General features: G+C 41.7%; 1 protein-coding gene across 1 annotated transcript; it reads right to left on the bottom strand.

Annotated features, from left to right (window-relative positions):
• Positions 1–9174: 9174 nt before the first annotated feature.
• On the bottom strand, positions 9175–20430 carry LOC131309696 (ankyrin repeat-containing protein At5g02620-like). The gene is made up of 4 exons (XM_058336293.1): positions 19566–20430; positions 16880–17406; positions 14537–15301; positions 9175–9195 (listed from the first exon to the last, which is right to left on the bottom strand). The coding sequence occupies exons 1-4, from the start codon at positions 20428–20430 to the stop codon at positions 9175–9177; spliced, it is 2178 nt and encodes a 725-aa protein (XP_058192276.1).
• Positions 20431–21148: the final 718 nt, after the last annotated feature.

A 21148-nucleotide genomic window follows, 5' to 3' on the forward strand; every position in this document is an offset into this window, starting at 1 on the left:
TCGGGATATCACTTTTTAATGGAATACCACTGTTTCTGGACTCTTCCAGAGTGTTCCCTCTACTTCAACTTTTGATAGGACTTCTCTCCTTGTTCGGCCATCTCATGGCCGAACAGACGGCCTGGACCAGTTCCTTCACATGTAACTGGTCCTTTATCAATTAATTTGGACCATTTCCTTCTTAGGAGCTCTCCTCTTGTTCGGCTTTCTCATTGTCGAACAAGTTACTTGAACAGTGGCTGCAAGCCCTCACAATAATCCCTTCTGATTTGAATAATTAATCTTACCTATGCATGTTTGAGTTATGCGGTCGAGGTGGATTCGAACCCTAGATTTTCTCTCCAATCGTTACAAACTTTCCATTTAATTATTTCTCTTAGTTTAATAAATTCTCCAAATTCAAACAACCAAACTTCCTTGCCCGAATTAATCTAGAAGTTAATTGAATTTGTTGTAACTCAGCCATACTGTCTCCGTCGGAACGATACTCGGTCTTGACCATTATTCTACGGAGTAGTAGTTAATTTCAAGGTTTTATAAATATATTTTTGACACGGAACGATGCGGTCAAGCTGCTTAGATGTAATAGTTGATGCTTACCCCTTATTTGTTTAGAAGGCCTCTGGGATTCTTCTGGTCATGTTCCAGAGCCCAGATGATGCAAAGCCAAGCACTGGGTAATAAAGCCAACTGGTGTACGGTGTCCTTTGACTGGTGTACGGCAGTCTTGCCCAAGATCCAGTGGCTGGCCATTGCATCTTAGTTTAGTCTTGGCCTTTTTTTATGCCCCCCACACTGTTTTTGGGGTATTCTGTTATCTTTCATGGCTTGAAGCCATTTTATCTGTTTGTAACTGTATGTATTCTGCTCTATGAACTGTGTGGTTTGTCCGGGGTGTGCGCTGGTCCCATTCCAGAGCCCAGAGGATTGCAAACAAAGACTGTGAGATTAGATAAGTGGAGTACGCCAGTTTAGTTGTGGCATGCGCAGGTCTCATCAGCATGCAGTGGCTCGGCCGGGGCATGCTGGTGTGGAGCCTGCTCACATCCCTGCAGGGCAGCGTACTCCAACTTATTCAGGCTACTCTCAGTGCTTGTTCTCAATCTACGTTCATCATGGCAAAGCAAATCATCATCCATGAACATTTTGTCATATAACTGCAACTTGTTATAGTTTTAACCCCCATTAACTGTTCCCCCTCCCTAACTGGCTAAAAATGACTAAATGAGAGAAAAATGCAAACGTTTTATAAAATGCCCGAGTAGAGACCGATCTCCGGATTGGTCGAGAGGGGTGCCATAAAACCCTTCCCCTCTCGTAACATGGCTCCCGAACCTCAGATATCAAAGGTGACGACAGACCGGTCTACGCCTTTTTCAAAATCAAACAAACGTGGCAAATGTAGGGGGAAAAACAATTGATGCTTCGGATCACCTTGGATTGCAACGGCTTATTCGTGCCTTTTCACCGGAACTCTAATTTGTCGTTTGAACCCTAATCTGCAAAATAGACAGGGGGTGAGTGCACCTTTGCCTCTCGTGGCAAAGGCCCTCCGATGCCAAAGTTAGTATCACGTACTAGCAATCAAACCCTAATTCTCAGTAGGAAAGCAATCAGAAAGCAATGTATTGCGTACCTTTTGCCTCTAGGTTTACCTCATATTTATAGATTTGCATATGCTTGCTGGCCAAGCATCCCTGTTGCCCTAGGGTTCCTAACTCGTATAGGAAACCCAGGATATCAAGGATTCTCGTTTCCTTTATCAGTTTATTAGAAAAGAGTCCTTCTCGGATTCTTTTCCATAACGAGCCAAACATCCCATACTCGTTGGGTATCTTTCTCAGATCCTATATTCTTGGGATCTCATCCCTTAACGGAATACCACTATTTTTGGACCCTTCGAAAATGTTCCCTTTACTCCAATATCTGATTGGATTCCTTTCTTTGTTCGGCTGTCTCATCGCCAAACAGACTATCTGGACCGATCACTTCTCATGTCACTGGTCCATACATCCGAACATTGTCTAGCATGATGACTGTCCTATCTATATTCAAACTATGGTCCCACGTACCATTTGTTCGGATATCAATTGCATTGCTTTCAACCTGTGATCCCTCGTATCACGTGCTTGGTTCTTACTTCATCTGTTCGGCTGTATCATAACCGAACAGTCTGCTTGGACCAGCTACTTCTCATGTAACTTGGTCCAAGGTAATCGGAATATCACTATCTACCGAACAGTCAGTTCATACTCATGACTTCTCATGTCATTGGCCCTTATCGCTGTTCAAAGCACTGACCGGCGATCAGTCATGTTCAATTTCTCATGTGTTCTTATACACCACGTGTTCGACAACTAGATGTACCTGGTCGGGAATACCTCCCTACAATTGCTCCCCAGCTTCATTCATTTACCATTGTTCGGGGGCAATATATGAAGCTTAGAAACAAAAATTTATTTAGACCAGACTCTTTTGATCCTTTTCAGTCATTGTTTTAATATTCATTTAATGCTTTGGCGCCTTTGCCTTCATACCATCTCGAGGCAATGACTCAACGTGGCGCATCTCGTACGCTTTACATTAAATGTGAAGTGACGCTTTGTCTAAACGACGTTTAATATGTCGTTAGTTCATTCCCTTTCTCCCGTTACTTTTCAAGTAACGGTGTGAGATGAGACGTTTCGTCTCCGTCCCTGGCACTTAAACCCCTCAAAAGGGTTTTTTCTCGTTTTTCCTTCCAAAGTTTCAAATCCTTTGTTTCTCTCTCTAAAACCAGGCAAAAATCATGTAACTCTGATCCGCCATTGCTGTCATCTGCATTTCGATTGCATCTCAAGTAACAACTGCAATAGTCTCGTAAGACTTCTAATTCTCGCCCCTTCTTGCATTTTGTTCTGAGATTTCACTTCTTAGGGTTTTGATTGCACCCAGTTTTCCGATTTGTCCCGCTCACTTCTTTCGTTTCCATGGCGGATGATAGTGAAAACCTTCCAAAACCCAGTAAGTTTAGAAAACTCTGTGAAACCCCAACTGCCATGGCGGCGTTTAGGACTGAGTATAACGTCCCTGAGAATGTAGGGTTTGAACTCGCCCCTTTAGGTGCAGACAGGGATGGCGGTTCATGGGATAGGATGTGTATCCCAATTGTAGCCATTGTCGAAGGCGGAGTTCGTTTTCCTCTTCACCCACTACTCCGCCAGATCCTAAACTGGTACCGTCTCACCCCCATGCAAGTATCAACAAACGTTTTTAGGCTGATAATGGGTGTAATAGCTTTGAATAGGATTCTGGGGACCCAGCTAATGGACAAGTGCACTGTAGCCCCTTGTTTGGGTACAACGTAGCCCCAAACAGGTATAACAAATAGGCTCTCGCCATCTGTTCCTCCTCCTGCTCTGAATTCAGTACCTTCCCCTGCAAGTACCTCTTAAACTGGTCATAGTGAATTGTCTCGGCTTCACCCGCCGGCACCTGTCCCAAGAACCACTCCAATGCCTCAGTATCTCTATGAATTCTCGAGTCAAACAGGATGGGCTCTGCTCCTACCCTCAGGCCAGTAAGGGCTGCAAAGTCTGACGGGGTCACCGTCATCTCCCCGATTGGAAAGTGGAAGGTGTTCGATGAATCCCACCACCTCTCGGCCAGTGCAGTAAGTAAAGCATGGTCGCTCTTCACTGCAGTCAACGTAAGGATGAACGGCCTGAACTCTACTACTCAACCAAAGCTCTGACTCTCTCCGGCAACCCCCTGTATAAATCAAGCGAGCTCGCTGGACTACCATGTCCCCGGGTACTAGCCGCTCCTCTCTACGTATAACAACAACCAACATAGAAAGAAGTTTATCAATAAATGCAATTCAAATCCAACAGACAGTCGAATCCAGAATCTCAAAAGCAATACTACAGTCGAAACAGGCATTATAAAGATCGATCAAGCTACAGGGTGTTCGTTTACGTGATCATTATATCCAGTTTTACCATAAGTCGAATCAAATCAAAGGCATTTCTCAGTCAAGTTCCAAGCTACAAGGCATTCTACTAGTTGATCTCAATCAAGGCATTATTTCCAGTCAATTATATCAAGGTATGCTTTTCAGTCGATTTCAAAAGGTATTCTACTCATTAACTAGTTGATTCAAACTATTGGGCACGCTATTCTGATGATTACCATATCGTGGCGTTCTACTTAGTTAGTTTCAAATCCCAATGTCACATTATTAGTCAAGGCAGTCTACGGTCGATTCAAGCTCACTATTGACAAATCCTATCAAGTTCAAAGGTACTATCAGTAGAATCAAGTTATCAAGGCATTCTAAATAGTCGATCATTGTCCCAAAGGGTACTATCAATCGAATCAAGTAATCAAAGATACAACAATGCAATTTCAAGATGGGAGTCAAAGCAAGTTTGGGAGTATACCTGTGCCCAAGTCACGGACAAGTGTCTATCGGGATCCCTCAGTATGAGCTCTGCGTTGTAGCTGTCCTAACGAGGCACGTAGCTCTCAACCCCGGACGGTATGAACAAGTGCGGCTCTGGTGGGGAGTACGTCTCTGCCACAAACTTGACATGAGGTGCCTGTCGCAAGGACTCAGCCAATGTCACCGCGCGCTCATGCGCCCATATCTCCTCTTCCTGAGCCTTCTCAGCTGACTCAGTCTCTCTCACCTTTTCGACTCTAGCCGCCTCGGCCTCGGCTCTTAGGTGTTCCTCTTCTTGAGCTCTCACAACCTCCCTCTGTCTATCCTATCGGACTGATATCACCGCCACGACCACTACCGGATTCTCTCAGAGCAATCAGCATAGCTCTTCCTCCCTCACAAATTTCGTGAAGTCTCTGCGCGTAATGGGAACATGCGCCGAAGACCCAGCTGCTGGCCTAAACTCACCCACCCCTATCGGTACCTCTCCGGAAGCCTCCTCCACGACCATAGGCTCATTACCCTTTGTCGGATCCCTCGGCGGCGTCCCTGGTCAGTCATTACCGCCTCCACCATGACTACTGCTACTACCGCCAGCATTGGCTCTGAACGAGCCCATTCCGGTCACTACCAAGGCCTCCACACTGCTCCTGGAGTCCAGTCGGCTCACTCGTGGACCCTCTGACCAGTCGTCACAGGCGTATGCCCCATCTCACTTGGCGTACGCCGATCGTCGTCACCACTAGTTCCCGTTGCATGGCCACTATTGCCGCCGCCGCCGCTTCAAAACCTCTGCACCAATGATCGACGACGCTCCCGGGGTTGTTTGATCGTCGATTTGAGACCCCAAGGTCTCAATTTCACCCCTTGGTTGGTCTTCCTCTTGTACTTTGCTGCCATTGCCGCCGCCACCACCGGATTCAACCATGGATGAGTTGGGTTGAGTGGATATTGCAAGAGAATGAAGGATTGAGGGAGAGATTGGGAGATTTGGGAGACTTTGAGAGTGTTTGCGAGTTTTAAAAGCCGAAGTATGACGGTTTCATCGTCTGTAGAAGTTTATACCGCATGGGGGAACAGCTGGGCCGGATTTGGGCTGGATTTGAGCTCGGGTCTATTAACATTTCTGGTGTATGCCGGTTTTATGATGCCGTACGCCAGTAAAATCTAGGCCGTAGGCCCAAATCACTCCTCTGGTCGAAATTCCTTCTCAAATGAAAACCCAAGTTGCCTCGGATCACATTGGTACCTATGGTGAAATTATCCCTGAGCAGAGTCCGTCCAATTTCAAATCAACGACGATCTATCCGTTCAAATTCAAATCAACGACGATCTATCCGTCCAATTTCAAATCAACGACAATCTATCCGTCTAATCTCAAATCAACGACGGTCCGCCTATTCAATCTCAAATCAACGATGATCTATCCGTCCAATCTCAAATGAACAACGATCTATCTGTCCAATTTCTAATCAACGACGATCTATCCGTCCAATCTCAAATCAAAGACGATCTATCTGTCCAATCTCAAATCAACGACGATCTATCCGTCCAATCTCAAATCAACGACGATCTATCCGTCCAATCTTAAATCAACGACGATCTATCCGTCCAATCTCAAAACAACAATGGTCCGCACGTCTAATTTCTAATCAATCGGTAGCCTGCACTGTCCTTCCAAATCAAACGAGCAACAATGATTTGCTTATAAATGGATTATTCCCCAGGAGAGTCCACCCTTCGTGATAGCCCGCTCTGTCTTTTTCGATTCAATCAAGTGCCAGTTCACATCGTCCATATCATCCTCAGCAAGCGGCAGCCTGTTCTATCCAACTTTAACAAGCACCGGTCTATCCGTCCATTCAAGTTCGAATCAGTTAGGTTCTTTAAGTTTCGTATTTACAATGACTCGTATGTTCTATTCTAGATTGCCTAGAAGGGTGTCTAGAAAACCTTTAACGTTACTTGTACCAAGCCAATGGTGTTCCAAGTGCCGTCAAAGGGGGGCTACTGTAGACACCCGATTCTGGACTATCTGGATTAGTTTACTTATGATCTTTGATTCCCTAGTGATGATTAAGGTCAAGAACATCTCGAGATTGTTGGTGTGTTTGAGCTTTAAGCGTCCCAAACCTCATTCAAACCTTTGTCGAACCTCTTTCAAACCCTTCAAGCCAGAACTAAATGGCCCTAGTAAAACCCTGCTGGCTTACGCTGGTGCTGTGATGGCATGCGTTGGTAAACTGCCACATGTCGACCATCGACCGTTGACTCAGTTGCTACTGGCGCACGCCAGTACACAGATTGCGTAGGCCAGTCAAAAACAGTCAAATCGTCACTATTCAACCACGTACTTGAGACTTTTGCGGCTGCCCAGTATAATGAACAGCCCCCTAATGATTGCAAACCTGCAGGGTCGTTCCCCTTTCTCTCCTACTACATCCAGCACCTAGTCCCATGCATTTAATGCATGGGAGCCTCCTTCACTAACCTAACTGTAGGGAGGTATTCCCGAACAGGTAGAAATAAGGCCCGAACATGTGGTACGTAGGACCATGGTATAAATACGACAGGGACAGTCGCTGTGCAAGACAATGGTCGGCGATGTGGACCAGTGACATAAGAAGTCATTGGTCCAGGAAGGTTGTACGGGGTCTTTCTTCCTAGAACTCCATTTTCAAGTTTTCAAACTTTTGGTTGTAATTTCTCAAGAACTACTTAGGGTAATTGTTGTACGTTAATTTTCCATTTATTAATGTTGTAACTACGGCTTGGATCTTCATATAAATCAAGTTTGTTTTCATTTCCTACGGTTAAATCTTTTGCTCCATTTTCTTACCATGTCTAGTCTTTTAGCTATGTGTGAGTAGTCGATAAGGCTCGGCCATGGGGGAATAACACCTTGTGACGTATGTTTATCTTGCCTTTTCTCAACTTAAGACTTGAGGTTTGGTTTGTAAATGTGTGTAGTTCGCCCTTTTATGTAACAAAACTTGCCGATATTAATCTCCAGTGATCATGTGCTTGCACATATGGTTCCGAAAGCTATGTCTCGGTTCGTGTTTGCCAAAAGAACCAAAGCAACTTACATATCGTGGTCCCCGACTTTTTGGTTCCTAGGGCGCTTATCCCAATGGGTATCAATAGCCTTAAGGGAACTGTCACATTCCCTAGGAGAGGAGGAGGATCGTGTTGAAGCCCCCCTAGTTCGACGAGATGGCTGGGGGGCGTGACCAGTTGATGACACCCTTCCGGTAGCACCACGTCCCCGTGAAGGGACGGTGAGAAGGGTACTAAGGTTCAGGGGTTGACGAGTCATAGTACCTGAGTTTGGAGGAGATGGAGAGTAGCCAGAAGAAGATGATTGGTTGGTATCACGATTGAGAACTGGCTGTTCGGGCTATCGTTGAGAAGCGGCCTATCTTTGAAAGGATCTTCTGAGCACCACGCGAGGCAGAGGGATGCCTTCAGAAATTGGAATTTCACCTAGCTGTCCGGCGATTGTCACTCCATCATTGGATCTTGAGTTCCTTGACCGAGGAGCAGTCAAAGTTGAGGCAACACTGGTGCTTGAGTTTGCAAGCCTTCTGTCAATAAAGCCTTTATAGGAGGGATCGTAGCCCAAAAGGACGTTCGTGTCACGACCTCGACCAGCTGTCAATGTTCCAGACTCTCTTGTGTACTTGAGAATCCTATTGATTTCTGCTGTTCAGACGTAGCTAGGTTCACGTCTTGGATGCTTGTTGGCGTTATTCGCTGCAGATTGAAGCGCAAAGCATGGGATAAGTAAAATGCAGAAAAGCAGTGAAGAAAAATTACGAATAATGCAAAGTAAAATAAGAGCATACGTGGGTAGCCCCAAATGTGGGGGCAATGGAGGCCCACCACTTGGCCGTCTTCCCCCATTGGCTCGAATGCTCCGATAATGTAGAGGAAATTAATTTCATGATCACGAGCAGAATCGAGTAGGTTTAGAATGAGACGCTTCTCTGCCTTTCTAACCTTGAAGTAATAGGTGTTATACTCTAGGTTAGGCACAATGCTATACCACCATTGGATGTCCCATAAGCCTATTTGGGTTCCTAGGATCCAATTCAAGGCTATAATTCCCATTACTAGTCTAAATACGTTAGTAGAAACTTGCATGGGGGTAACGCGATACCAATTCAGGACTTGACGGAGTAATGGGTGATGGGGGAAACGAACTCCGCCTTCAACAATGGCTACAATGGGGATACACATGCTATCCCAAGTACTTGCATCCCTATCTGCTCCTAACGGGGCGAGTTCATGCCCCATGTTATTTGGAACATGGTATTCAACCCTAAAAGCCGCCATGGCAGCGGGAGTCTAGCAAAGTTTCCTAAATTTACTGGGCCTAGGGCCATTATCGTCCTCATTTGCCATGAATATACTCGAGAGCAACACAAAGAGAACAAAACTAGAAATGGGTATGATCAAACCCTAGAAACTAATGAATATGAGGAGACAAATCTCAAAGAGAAGAACAAGGAGTGAGAAAAGAAATCTTATGAGATTAATGGTTGGCTGTGACACAAGCAAAGTTGCAAATGATGGCAACGGCGAAAATGGTGGTTGGAGCTTTTGCCTGGTTTCTTAGAGAGAGAAAGAGAGGATCAAGTTTTGGGTGGAAAACCCAAAAAAATCCCTTTTGGGGGTTTGAGTGAAAGGGACGGAGATGAAACGTTTTCTCTCACACCGTTACATAAAAAGTAACGGGAAACTAAGACTCAGTGGGTGCCATTCTTACGCTGTTTTACACAAAATGTCAGTCGAAATCAAATGCAAAGTGTACGAAATACACTACGTGGAATCATTACCTCGAAAGAAGTAATGACCAAGCCGCCAAAAAGAATATCAACGGGCATAGATATTATATCTACGAAGGACCTGAGCAGTTCGGCCTAAAATTTATTTCTAAGCTTTACCACTTCCCCCCGAACAATGGCAATAGGCAAAGTTGGGGAGCAATTGTAGGGAGGTATTCCCAAACAGGTAGAAATAAGGCCCGAACACGTGGTACGTAGGACCATGGTTTAAATACGACAGGGACAGTCGCTGTGCAAGGCGATGGTCGGCGATGTGGACCAGTGACATGAGAAGTCATTGGTCTAGAAAGGTTGTACGGGGTCTTGGTCCAGTAAACATGAGAAGTTATTTGACCAAGGGACTAATAAAGGAACATGTGACACATGTCACTGGTCTAAGTAGTTTGTTTGACAATAAAAGGGCCGAACAGGAGGAGAGTTCCTGAGAAGACATTGGTCCAAGTAGTTGATAAAAGGACTAGTTACATGTGAAGTGACTGGTCCAGGCAATCTGTTCGACGATGAGATAGCCGAACAAGGAAAGAACTCCAATCAAGTGCTGGAGTAGAGGGAATACACTAGGAGGTTCCAGAACAGTGATATTCGGTAAAGGAATGAGATCCCGAGAATGTAGGATCCAGAAAAGATACCCAATGAGAATGGGATGTTCGGCCAGTTATGGAAAAGAGTCTTAAAATGACTCTTTTAAAGAATTGATAAGGGAACGAGAGTCCAAGATATCCTGGGTTTCCTATATAAAATAGGAATCCTAGGGCAACGAGGATACTTGAGCAACAAGCATACGTATGCCTATTTAAACAAAGTAAATCTAGAGGAGGAAGGTATGCAATACGTGGCATTCATATTGTTTTCCTACTGATAATTAGGGTTTTCTGCTAGTACGTGATACTAACTTAGTCATCGGAGGGCCTTTGACATGAGAGGCAAATGTGCGCTCACCCCTTGTCTGTTTTGCAGATTAGGGTTCTGACGACGAAAAGGGGTTCCGATGAAGAGGTACCAGTGGCCGTTGCCAATCAGTGCTGTTCTAAGCACCAATTGTTTTCATCCCCCTACACTAACCACCCTTATAACCCAACTGATCACCCCTCTCCTCAGTCACTCCTTGGCTATAAATACCCCCCTTGCATTCGTGTGCGAGGGGTTACTCTCATTAAGAACTACCAAGTTCTCTCTTCCCTTTTCCTTAGTTCTTTGCTTCTTCTTTTTCACCCATTGAAAGAGCAAGCAAGGAATACACTCTCACATACCATAGTACCTAGTCCATTCATCATCCATCCATCAAACCTCAAACTCAAGCTCAAAACATTCCACCAACCTCAAAACCAAAAGCATGCCAACTTTCGTAACCTTTTTTTTCTAACCCCTGTGGGGGGGCTGGCAGAGTCAAGGCTGATAAACAATATTTGTCCTGGCCCTAAAGCTAGCAAGGTTTCGAGGATCATGCGTGGTGATAAATGGCGCACGCCTGTGACACTAAGTCGTACGCCAGTCATAGAAATATGTGCACCACTGGTGTGGGGACCATCGATCATCCTTTTTCTGTATTCTTTCCTTTGTGACACCTTATTGCATGATGAGAACCAGTTTACTGCTTTTTGTATTTAATACTCTGTAACTATTTGTTTGTTATCTTTATTTTAAAAGGCCTCGGGATCTTTCTGGTCATGTTCCAGAACCCAGGTGATGCAAAGACAAAGCATTGGACAAGGGTTATAACTGGCGTACCACCTTCTGAGACTGGCGTACGGCAGTTTGATCAAGATCCAGTGGCTTGGCCCTTGCACAGTAGCTTAGTCTTGGCCTTTGTTTATTTCCCCACACTGTTTATGGAGTGTTTGCTTATTCTCATGGCTCAAACCCATTTTATCTGTCTGTAACTGCTTAATGCCTATCTTATAATCTGTGTGGTTTGTCCTGGGTGTGTACTGGTCCTTTTTAGAGCCCAGAGGGTTGAGAATGGAAGTTGTAAGTTTAGATCTGCAGGCGCACACTAGTCTTGATGTGACGAACGCAGGTCACTCCTGCATGCAGTAGCATCGCCAGTGCATGCTTTGTTCTGAATAGCCTAGAGGGGTGTCTAGAAATTTTGACATTACCCCTACCAACTTATGGTGCTCCGCGTACCGTCAAAAAGGGGTTACTGTAGACACCCTATTCTGGACTGTCCAAATTAGTTTACTTACGGTATTTGATCCCCCAATGATGATTACGGTCAAGAACATCCCGAGATTGTTAGTGTGTTTGAGCTTTGAGCGTCCCGAACCTCATTCAAACCCCCTTTCAAACCCTTCAAGCCAGAATCGAATGGCCTCAGCAAAACCCTACTTGCATACACTGGTACCATGCTGGCGTGCGTTGGTAAACTGCCACGTGCCAGTCATCGACCGTTGGCCTAGTTTCCACTGGCGCACGCAGGTATAGGACGGGCGTACGCCGGTCAAAGCCAGTCAAATCACCTTTATTCAACCACGTGCACGAGATTTTTGGGCCACCCCAATACGCTGAACAGTCCTCTGATGATTGCAAATGTGCAGGGCTGTTCCCCTCTCTCTCTTACTCCTTCCATTAACTAGTCCCATGCATTTAATGCATGGGAGGCTCCTTCACTAACCCAACCAGCCATAAATCCAACTGGTTACACTCCCCCTCCTTCATTCCTCCCTCTATAAATACCCCCTTGCATTTATATGCAAGGGGTTACAATCATAAAAGCTCTCAAGCTCTCTCTTCCTCTCTTTCTTCTTGTTTTACTTATTCTCTTCTATCACCATTTGAAAGAGTAGTCAAACACTCTCTCCATACATCATCCATACCCATACATTCACCATACAACTTCCAAAGCTCAAGTTCAAGTTCAAACACATCCATCAAACTCAATACCAAAGGTATACCACATTTTGTAGCTTTCTATTCTGATCCCTGAGGGGTGTTGGTAGGGTCAAGACTGGTAATCAATACCAGTCCTGACCTTAAAGCTGGAAAAGTTTGAAAAATCGTATGCAGCTATCATCGGCGCACGCCAGTAGTATTGAGCCGTACACTAGTTATGGCTGTATGTGCAATATTGGCGTGGGGATCAGTGATTAACTGTTTTTTGCTTTTCTTTCCATTGTCATCACTCTACTGTATGCTAAAAAAATAGTTTACAGTCTTCTGCATTTAGAATTGTGTAGTTGTAGTTTTCAATATTTACTCTTGTTACTTTGGAATGCCTCTGGGATCCTTCTAGTCATGTTCCAGAGCCCAGAAAATGCAAAGCCAAGCACTGAGCAAAAGGATGTAATTGGTGTATGGTAGTAAGATCTAGCCCAGTGGCTAGTTCTTGCATGGCAGCTAGGCTTCAGCCTCTGTTCATTTTCCCACACCGTTTATAGGGTTTTCTGTTTATTCTATGGCTTTGAAGTCATTTCGACTGTCTGTAATTGTTTAATATTTACTTCATAAACTGCGTGATTTGTCATGGATGTGCACTGGTCCTTTCTAGAGCCCAGAGGATTGAAAACAAGAACCGTGAGTTTAGGCTTGCTGGTGTATGCCAGTCAGTGATTGGCGTGCACAGGTCAGGTCCGCATGTAGTGGTTCGGCCAATGCATGCAGGTTTCTTCCTGCGCACAACATTCCCGACCAGTGTTCTCCAGTTTGTTTAAATGCTCACAGAAATCTATTTTCAATCTTTACTTTTTTGTTTCAATAAAGCAAGCATGCCATTCTATCACATCCTGTCAACATGTTACAATTTTAATCCCTTCTAACTGTTCGCCCTCCCTAATTGGCTAAAAATGATTAATGAGAGAAAAATATAAACGTTTTATAAAATACCCAAGTAGAGACCGATCTCCGGATTGAGTGAGAGGAGTGCCTTAAAACGCTTCATCCCTCATAACCTGACTCCCGAACCTCAGATATCAAAGGTGACGATGGATCAGTCGATGCCTTTTTCAAAATCAAACAACGTAGCAAAAGTTTCAAGTTCGGTTCCTTGAGCGTTTTACCGCTAAAACCCGAGTGACAACTGTGAATCAAAACGTTTCGCCGCACTTTCCAAGAAGGGCCGCACCCAATTTTTCATAAAATTTCAGGGGCGTGTGCCCACAAACTCCAATTGTTCATTTTTTTCCATAGTTTTTCCTCCAAAAATTTTCTCCGATTTCAAGTTCTTTGCTACAAAAATTTTCATTTATTTTTTGAAAAGCCAAATTTTTTAATTTAAAATATGATTAATTTTGGTCTTAGGTTTAAAGATAGGGAGTACAGTTAGAGAAAATGGGAGTGACAAAATCACTTCCCTAAAGGTATCATTATCTTTTCATTGGTGCCAAATTTGCATTATATATATATATATATATATATATATATATATTGCTAGGCAAAAAGAAAGATTTATTAACTCATAACACAAAGTACAAAGCTAATAGGGTCATGGATACACCGGCCTGACCATTTATGACCCTCTTCTTCTAACCACGCGGAGGAAACTGATTTAGACCCAACAGGCTAAGTCCAAACAAGGGAGAATGCAACAAAAAGTTGGATGAAAACCTGTTAGGACAAAGTCCAAAACACCTAAAAGTCTCGAGATGCCAAAATTTACAGTAAAGCTCAAAACACAGCCCAAAAACTGTTGCAAAAATTGGCCCAAGAATTTAAAAGATACACACGTTTTAGATAGAATGAATAGTACAAATAACATTTGAAGAATGTTCTTCATTTTTGAGGTGGTTCTTCATTTTGGAGGAGTGAAATGAAGCATGGTTGGAGTTCGTTTTCATTCTGCAAAATGAAGAAATGGAAGCATGGTTGGAGATGCCCTAATAGCATGCAGAACAATTAATCACTAGCTAAGGCAAAAGACCTTGCCAAAGTTGCTATTTTCAAGTTTAGGTAGTCAGAAAGTACATGAATTTTCCAACAAGCTCTCTATTTTACTACTTCTACATTCATACATCCTTTTTCTTTCTCTTCATTTTGAACAAAAAGAAGCCTAGTAGGATAGAGGGGGAGAATGGACCGAAAAGAAGAAGTATCACGCACACACTCACACCAAGAGAGAGAGAGGGAGGGAGGGAGAGAGAGATTGTTGATAAGAAAACAAAATCTAGTATTTCCATTGAACAAGAAACAAGGAACACAAACTTGGAGAGAGGTGAGAAATGGGGGGTGCATACCCGAGTTCCAAATAAAACACTTGCAACAAAAGTGGAGAGGTACAATAGCGTGAGGTGCATTGGAGAGCCTTACATTGAGGTTATTGCGACCTTACTTTTTGGCGTTGTCTAGCAAAAATGACTGAAATACTGTCGCCGATCCTTCTCTTTTTTTTCTCTAAAGGTTGCCCTTCTTCGATAGAGTACTCCTCATTGCTGAGATATGGTTGACGGTCATTCTCTAAAGCCCTTTTTATTTTCTCTGTGACGAATGTATAGAATTCTGAAGCATAAACAATATAGGCGAAGCAAGACATAACACAAGTGCCAATTGCAAAGCCTAAAGAATGTTTTAACATTGCAAAAGTGCCGCTAATGAAGGCAACCATCATTGCAACCATGGCCATTATAGTAAGCGCTAAGGCAATCCTGTAGCGGGTGATTTGCTTGTCCTCTTCCGTTTTGTTGGTGAAAATTGAGGCGGAGACAAACAAAAATACAGATGAAGCGGAGAATATCACGGTCGCAGTGTTGGTTAGGACAAATACTTTGAAAGCAAATTCTCTAAGTAGAATTGCCATGCCTTGCTTAGAATCTGGGTTAGAATCTGGGTTGGGATCATAGCCGCCTGGGATCGTGAAACTGGCTGTGAAGGAAATGGTTGCTATGAGTGTAGCCACTATCATATGAGTCTTGGCTTTTTTTCTCCTTTGTTCATCTACATCTTTCCGTCCTTCCTCTTTCCGTACTTTCGCTTCCTTCCAATTGTTCACGGCTTCTCGATCCTTCGAGGGTATATCTCTTCGATTGTAATAACTAATTTCTCGTTGCCACGTTTTGCCTTTTTCCTCGTGTTTTGTCTCTACAGTTCGGGACTCATTCTTTCAAAAAAAAAAAAAAAAGTTTCAGAAGCACGTCATTGAAAGTCAACCGCTTGGGTTTTCTTTTTCTCTTTTTTTTGGTACAATGAAAAAGTAAAGAAATTTGACTCTCTCAAAAACCACTCCTCTAATATCCACTTCAAGAAACGGGATGATGAATAGATCGCAAACGGAATGCAATTATACGACCTCGTAGTATTTACATATACTATCCATTAAGATGTCCATGCTACATGTAGAAACAAAATACACGTGTGTGTCTGTGGGGTCATATTTTACTTGGAGGAGTCTAATGAGGAAGTGGATGCAGCTTGGAGTGTGGAGACAGAGTGTCCAATAATTTGCCGATCAAAAAATAAAACAAAAATGAAGATGGTCTATAAATATAGGTGGAGGAGCCTATTTAATGAGGAAGATGAGAGGAAGGATGCCAACTTGGAGTGTGATGACAATATGTCCAACAATGTTCAAGGCATGGAAGGGGTACCTATTTCAAACTTATCTGAATTGGAGAAAATTATTCAATAGTTCCGGAGTATCACGTGGCATGTCCTACGTGGTGCTCCCGGAAAATAAATTATTGTTACCCACACTAAGTGGGTTAACCCTTGTCCCTCAACCATCTAACAAGAGATGATGATTATGTGTCACCCGCAAAAAAATTTCGCTACGTGATTGATTGATAGCACTACGTGGATATGCCACATGGTAGTCCAGGACTATTGAATAATTACTGAAGTTGAAAACAATAGAACACCTTAATATACTGCAGGAGGTGGAAGGTAGTGCTTAGATTGTGGGTTTCCAGTTGATTGTAATCCTGCTGATAATGTTAAGGATACTAGGAATAGAAAATGGAAGCAGAAATCAATTGAAGATATGTTAGGTATTCTGAAATCCAAGAAGAGGGGTGGCATAAAGAAGCAAAAATGTGTGTTGTTCAGATTGGTAGCAGTAGCTACATTATCATATGAGGGCATCAATAATAAGAACTTGATTCGTCTTAATGTGGTTGAGGCTATTTGGTCAATTAATAAGATCGTGATCATATAATTATATGGGAGATGATGATGAGGAAGTTATAAGCAAAATTAAGATAATAGAAGCCGAGATGATACAGGGTTGCAATTCTTTGGCATGCTCTTTGTTTTCTCGTACCTAGAATCCTTTTAGTCTTTGTAATTTATTTTTAAAGATTAATTTTTTTTTTCCTCTTCATACAAATACTCCCTCTGTCCCAAATTATTTGCATGGTCTGTCAAACGAAAACTTAAAAATAAATAGATTTTTTCAACCAAAAACTAGGAAAAAAATTCATGAATCGATATAATTCATTGATACCTATTAAATGTTGTAATTTTTTTGAATTTATCTTACGAAATTGTATTATTTTAAATTCCTTGTTTCGCAAACCGAGGAAATATTATAGGACGGATGGAATATTTTATTTGCTGTATTCAAGAGTTATTATAGTTCGGCGGTAGTTTTTTTCAATTTACAAAAAGGCAAAAAAAAAAAAAAAAAACCCTTTAGAAAGGAAACGAATCTTAAAGATAGAACGGCGTGGGACATCCTTACCTGATCTCGCACTTCCCGGGGTGTCAAGTCTTTATTGTTGAAAACACTCGTATAATTCCAACCGTATTTGACGGATGAAGGCCGTTGCTTTTCAAACCGGTCTAATTGCCCTTTTGAAGCAAGCACATGTGGAGGCGTGTTACCGTCATTGTCTTTCCCATGAATAACACGGGTTGCCCAAGGCATTTTAAGGATAATGCTCATCGCCTCATCTCTCTCCAAATCGGCAGCAATGTGAAGAATGTTTTGCTTTTTACTATTCACCACCTCCCAACAATCAGGGCACCAATGTAAAATCCTTTTCATCACTTTTGTATCTCCTAAAGCAGTGGCTATATGAAGGGCCGTGTTCCCTTCGTAGTCATTGCTTGCAGTAACGTATGCCAAGGATTTATCCAACGATAATAGCCTGTCGATGGCATTAATGCGACCGCAACGAGCAGCAAAGTGAAGAGGTGTCCATCCGTATGCGTCGGGTTTCTTGATTAGATGATTCTTCCATTTATGTAATATATCCATAACTGCCACTGAAAACCGGAAATATTATTTTATGGATAAAAAAAACAACTCTTTTGTTTTATGGATACAAGTTTGCTTAGTAATTAGAAATAAAAATAACTAACTAGGGTGATTTACTAATAGAAAACACAAACCTCGAGGCTACGTACGTCTAGTATATATGCCGTTGTAACAAATGAATTCGAGAAACTAACATTGTGCCTATTTAATGCACGGGAACATAAAAAATATTTCCTCCCAATTTAATTATCCTTTTTAGAAGTTCGAGTCACTTTTTAATTGATTATATCATGTTATTTATAATATTTTATGTGACTTCGAAAATATTATATTATAGAACTAATTAAGATCTATCAAATAAGATCCATATTCGATATAAAATTCATAACAGATTTAAAGATATAATTCATTTTTTAGCCAAATGGAATACAACGAGGGACGTGCAATTCAATTGGGACAGAGGGCGAGTAGTTATTGGAACACTAAATAATTAAATTAAGTTGTATTTCCGTCCATCAAAATGAACACAACATTAATTTAGATTATTATAATCATGATTAGCATCCTATTTAAAGATTCAAAATTTTCCTTATGATGACTGTTAGTTATTGTTGAACATCACATCTAGTGTGGTTGGTTCATTATTCTTCCTTTTAAGTGAGAGATCTTGAGTTTGAGTGCCCATAGTGGATGTGCTCGACCCTTATTGTCATCACTAGCAACTAACCCCTAACATCCTACTGTTTAGAGAAAAAAAATTGTAAATTGTTGTGCAAGTAGTAGATAACAAAAGACAAAACAACAACAACAACAAAAATTAACGGATCTCTCTCGGTGTGAATGAATAGATAGCTCCTTTTTTTTGAACGGCGAAAAAGAAATTTTATTAACTTTTGAAAAGATGCAAAAATTAATAGGACAAGGAGAGAACGAAAAGTCCAATCCGAACCAAAATCCTTGATTTAATGAATCGAAATTTTATAAATAACGTTTGTTTTATGTTTCAATTTTCAGTGGTTTCTTTTTTTGTTTCATTGATGTTAAACTAAAGTATAGCTATTGAAATTAGACAACTTTACTTGTATTGGCTATTGTGAACTACTCAAATTTTCTTACATTATTCACTAAACTTGATTAGACGATCCCTGAACTTCGGTTTAAAAAATGTGGGAAGAATCCTGGTTCATTTGTGAGAGTATCGAGATTAAATTATGTTCGACGTGCTTTTAGGCACAGAAAATTCCTAAGATTATAACCCACAAGACAATTCATAAGAATAGACAAAAAATCATACTAGGAATTCACTTTACAGATGCTATGCATGTTTTTGAAACCAAATGCGCAATTTTGAAAATTGGATGCCTGACAACTCATTATAAGACACCTAATGCCCGGGACGTTATACATGACACCGATATGAAACATCTACAAATATAATGCAGGAAGAAAATATATTATCGTTTTTCTTTCAATTGCTGTGTATAGCACAGGTTCTTGCTAGTACACTCTATGTAATGCACAACTTATTTCCTCCTTTAGTACAATATTCAAGCCTTATTATTCCTTTCAAAGATAAGTATTCAAGTAGGGCAGAGTGGGGGACTCCAATTGGGGGAGAAAGAGAGAGAGGGTGTTTGGTGGTGGGCCTGGTGGCTGGCTGAAGCTCGGGTCGGGACCCTGGTTGAATTTAGGTTTACTATTCCTTATAGTTTCGGATATTATATATTATATATATCCCGAGGATGCTAAAAGAAGAGGAGAGAATAAAATTAAATAGGAGAAATGAGAGAAAAGTTGTTTTGTTTGTTTTAGAAAAAGACCGAAAATGAAAATTTCAAAAATTATGAGAGAAAAAAGGAGCAAGGAAAACAGGAATGATTTTTTCACTTCATAATTTCATAAATACAATGCAAAAGTTGTTTTTTCAATGCTTTAAATTAGACACAATAAAAACATAAGTGGAAATTTTTTGAAGGGTAAACTTAAAAAAAAGGGAGTTTTAAAATCACTTCTCCGGTCGCAAAACTGTTTTGCAAGTAAATCCTCCATTTTCTTCCCAAAGTTCCTGATGGAAAATTATTCAATACCGTAGGAGTACCTCCTCTGACATTACATCTGGGGCTTATGTGAAAGAAAAAGAAAACCAGGAATCTTGAATGTTACGTACCATCGTCGTTAATCGCAGCCATGTGCATAGCCGTACTGCCACTGGGACCGTCGTAAGCCAGCGATTTGGAAGTTTCTATGATCTGAGACACCACCTTAGCGTTAAATCTCACCTCCCTATCTTTAAATCTCACCACCTTATCTTCCTTATCTTTAAATTCTTTAAATCTCCGCACCACGACCAAGTACAGAAGAGTTTCTCCGGCTTTATTCTGGGCATAGTCTATCTCTGGATACTCTGTATGTAATATTTCCACAAGAATTTCTTCGTTCGCAAACCTCGCCGCTAAGTGTCGCACTGTGTCTCCGTTGTGATTTCTTGCACTCAACATCGCCGTGAGCGCCGCTCCAGGCTCTCCGCCATCGGCTTTAGTTACTACCTCAGATTTTGCGTGCTGGATGAGCAATTTGGCTACCTCTAAGTTCTCTAACTTCCCTTCCGCCAATGCGAAATGGAGCGGAGTTTCACCGTCGGTATTCTTCCGGCAGAAGAGAAGGGGAGACGCTTCTAAGATCACTTTCGCACAACAGGAGCGGCCAAACGCGGCTGCTACATGAAGAACCGTGTTTTTAGTTGGGGTGACGTGGGATTCAAATTTGTCAGTGTACTTCTTGAGTTCAGAGTGGTGGCCATCTTTGCCTTCCATGACTACTGCGTACAAGTTCGCGTCCATGCTAATCTCTTTTAAGTTCACATTCGCACAACTGGAACTGGAGCTCCCCAACTCGGCTGGTACACGGTGAACCGTGTTTGTGAGGTGGGAGTTAAATTTGCTAGAGATGGGGATGAGAACAGAGTTATGGCCCTGTTCTCCTTTCACGGTTGTTTCGTTCGACATCTGGTCCATGCCAGTCTCTCCTGCCATGGGGAAAGTAGTATTTGCTTGCTACTGCAGACGTCTATCCATCCATATCCATACATATATATACACACACAAATCTATATATAATTATTTACTCCTTTTGTCTCTATTTAATTGTCCACTATGATTTTGCGTGCATTTTCAACAATTTATATCTTTCGATGCATATTTTATTTCATGTTTTTGAAATCATTGTCATATAAAAAAAATTGAGATCTATCAAATAAAATTTATATTACATATTTTTAACAATATACGTTGAGAGATATAAACCGTTGAAAATGCACGCAAAACCGTAGTTGGCAATTAAATAGGAACGGAGGGAGTAGTACATATGTGTGTGCTCGTGCGTACAAAGCAAACCAAATCAATTCAAGTCTGTATCAATAGAGCCACAGGAACGGACACAAAGGGGGGCACATGCCCGCACTCGAAATTAAAATATTTTTTAAATATATTTGTATAAATTAGCATAATTATAAAAATGTGCTAATATATAAATATATACACTTGCATATATCTTAAAAATACACATATAGAATTAGTTTTATGCTTCAATTTTATCATTTGATACATTTATATTTATTGCTTTACTAGTTGTTTGTCTATTTAGAGCTATTCTTTTTTTAATCTCTTCATTTTTAACCGTCTGGGAGAAATATTTCAAAATAAAGTGATTAACATAACTAGTTCGATCATTCTAAAGCTTGTTGATATTCAT

The sequence above is a fragment of the Rhododendron vialii genome, chromosome 12a (genome assembly GCF_030253575.1).
Source record: "Rhododendron vialii isolate Sample 1 chromosome 12a, ASM3025357v1".
Lineage (NCBI taxonomy): Eukaryota > Viridiplantae > Streptophyta > Magnoliopsida > Ericales > Ericaceae > Rhododendron > Rhododendron vialii.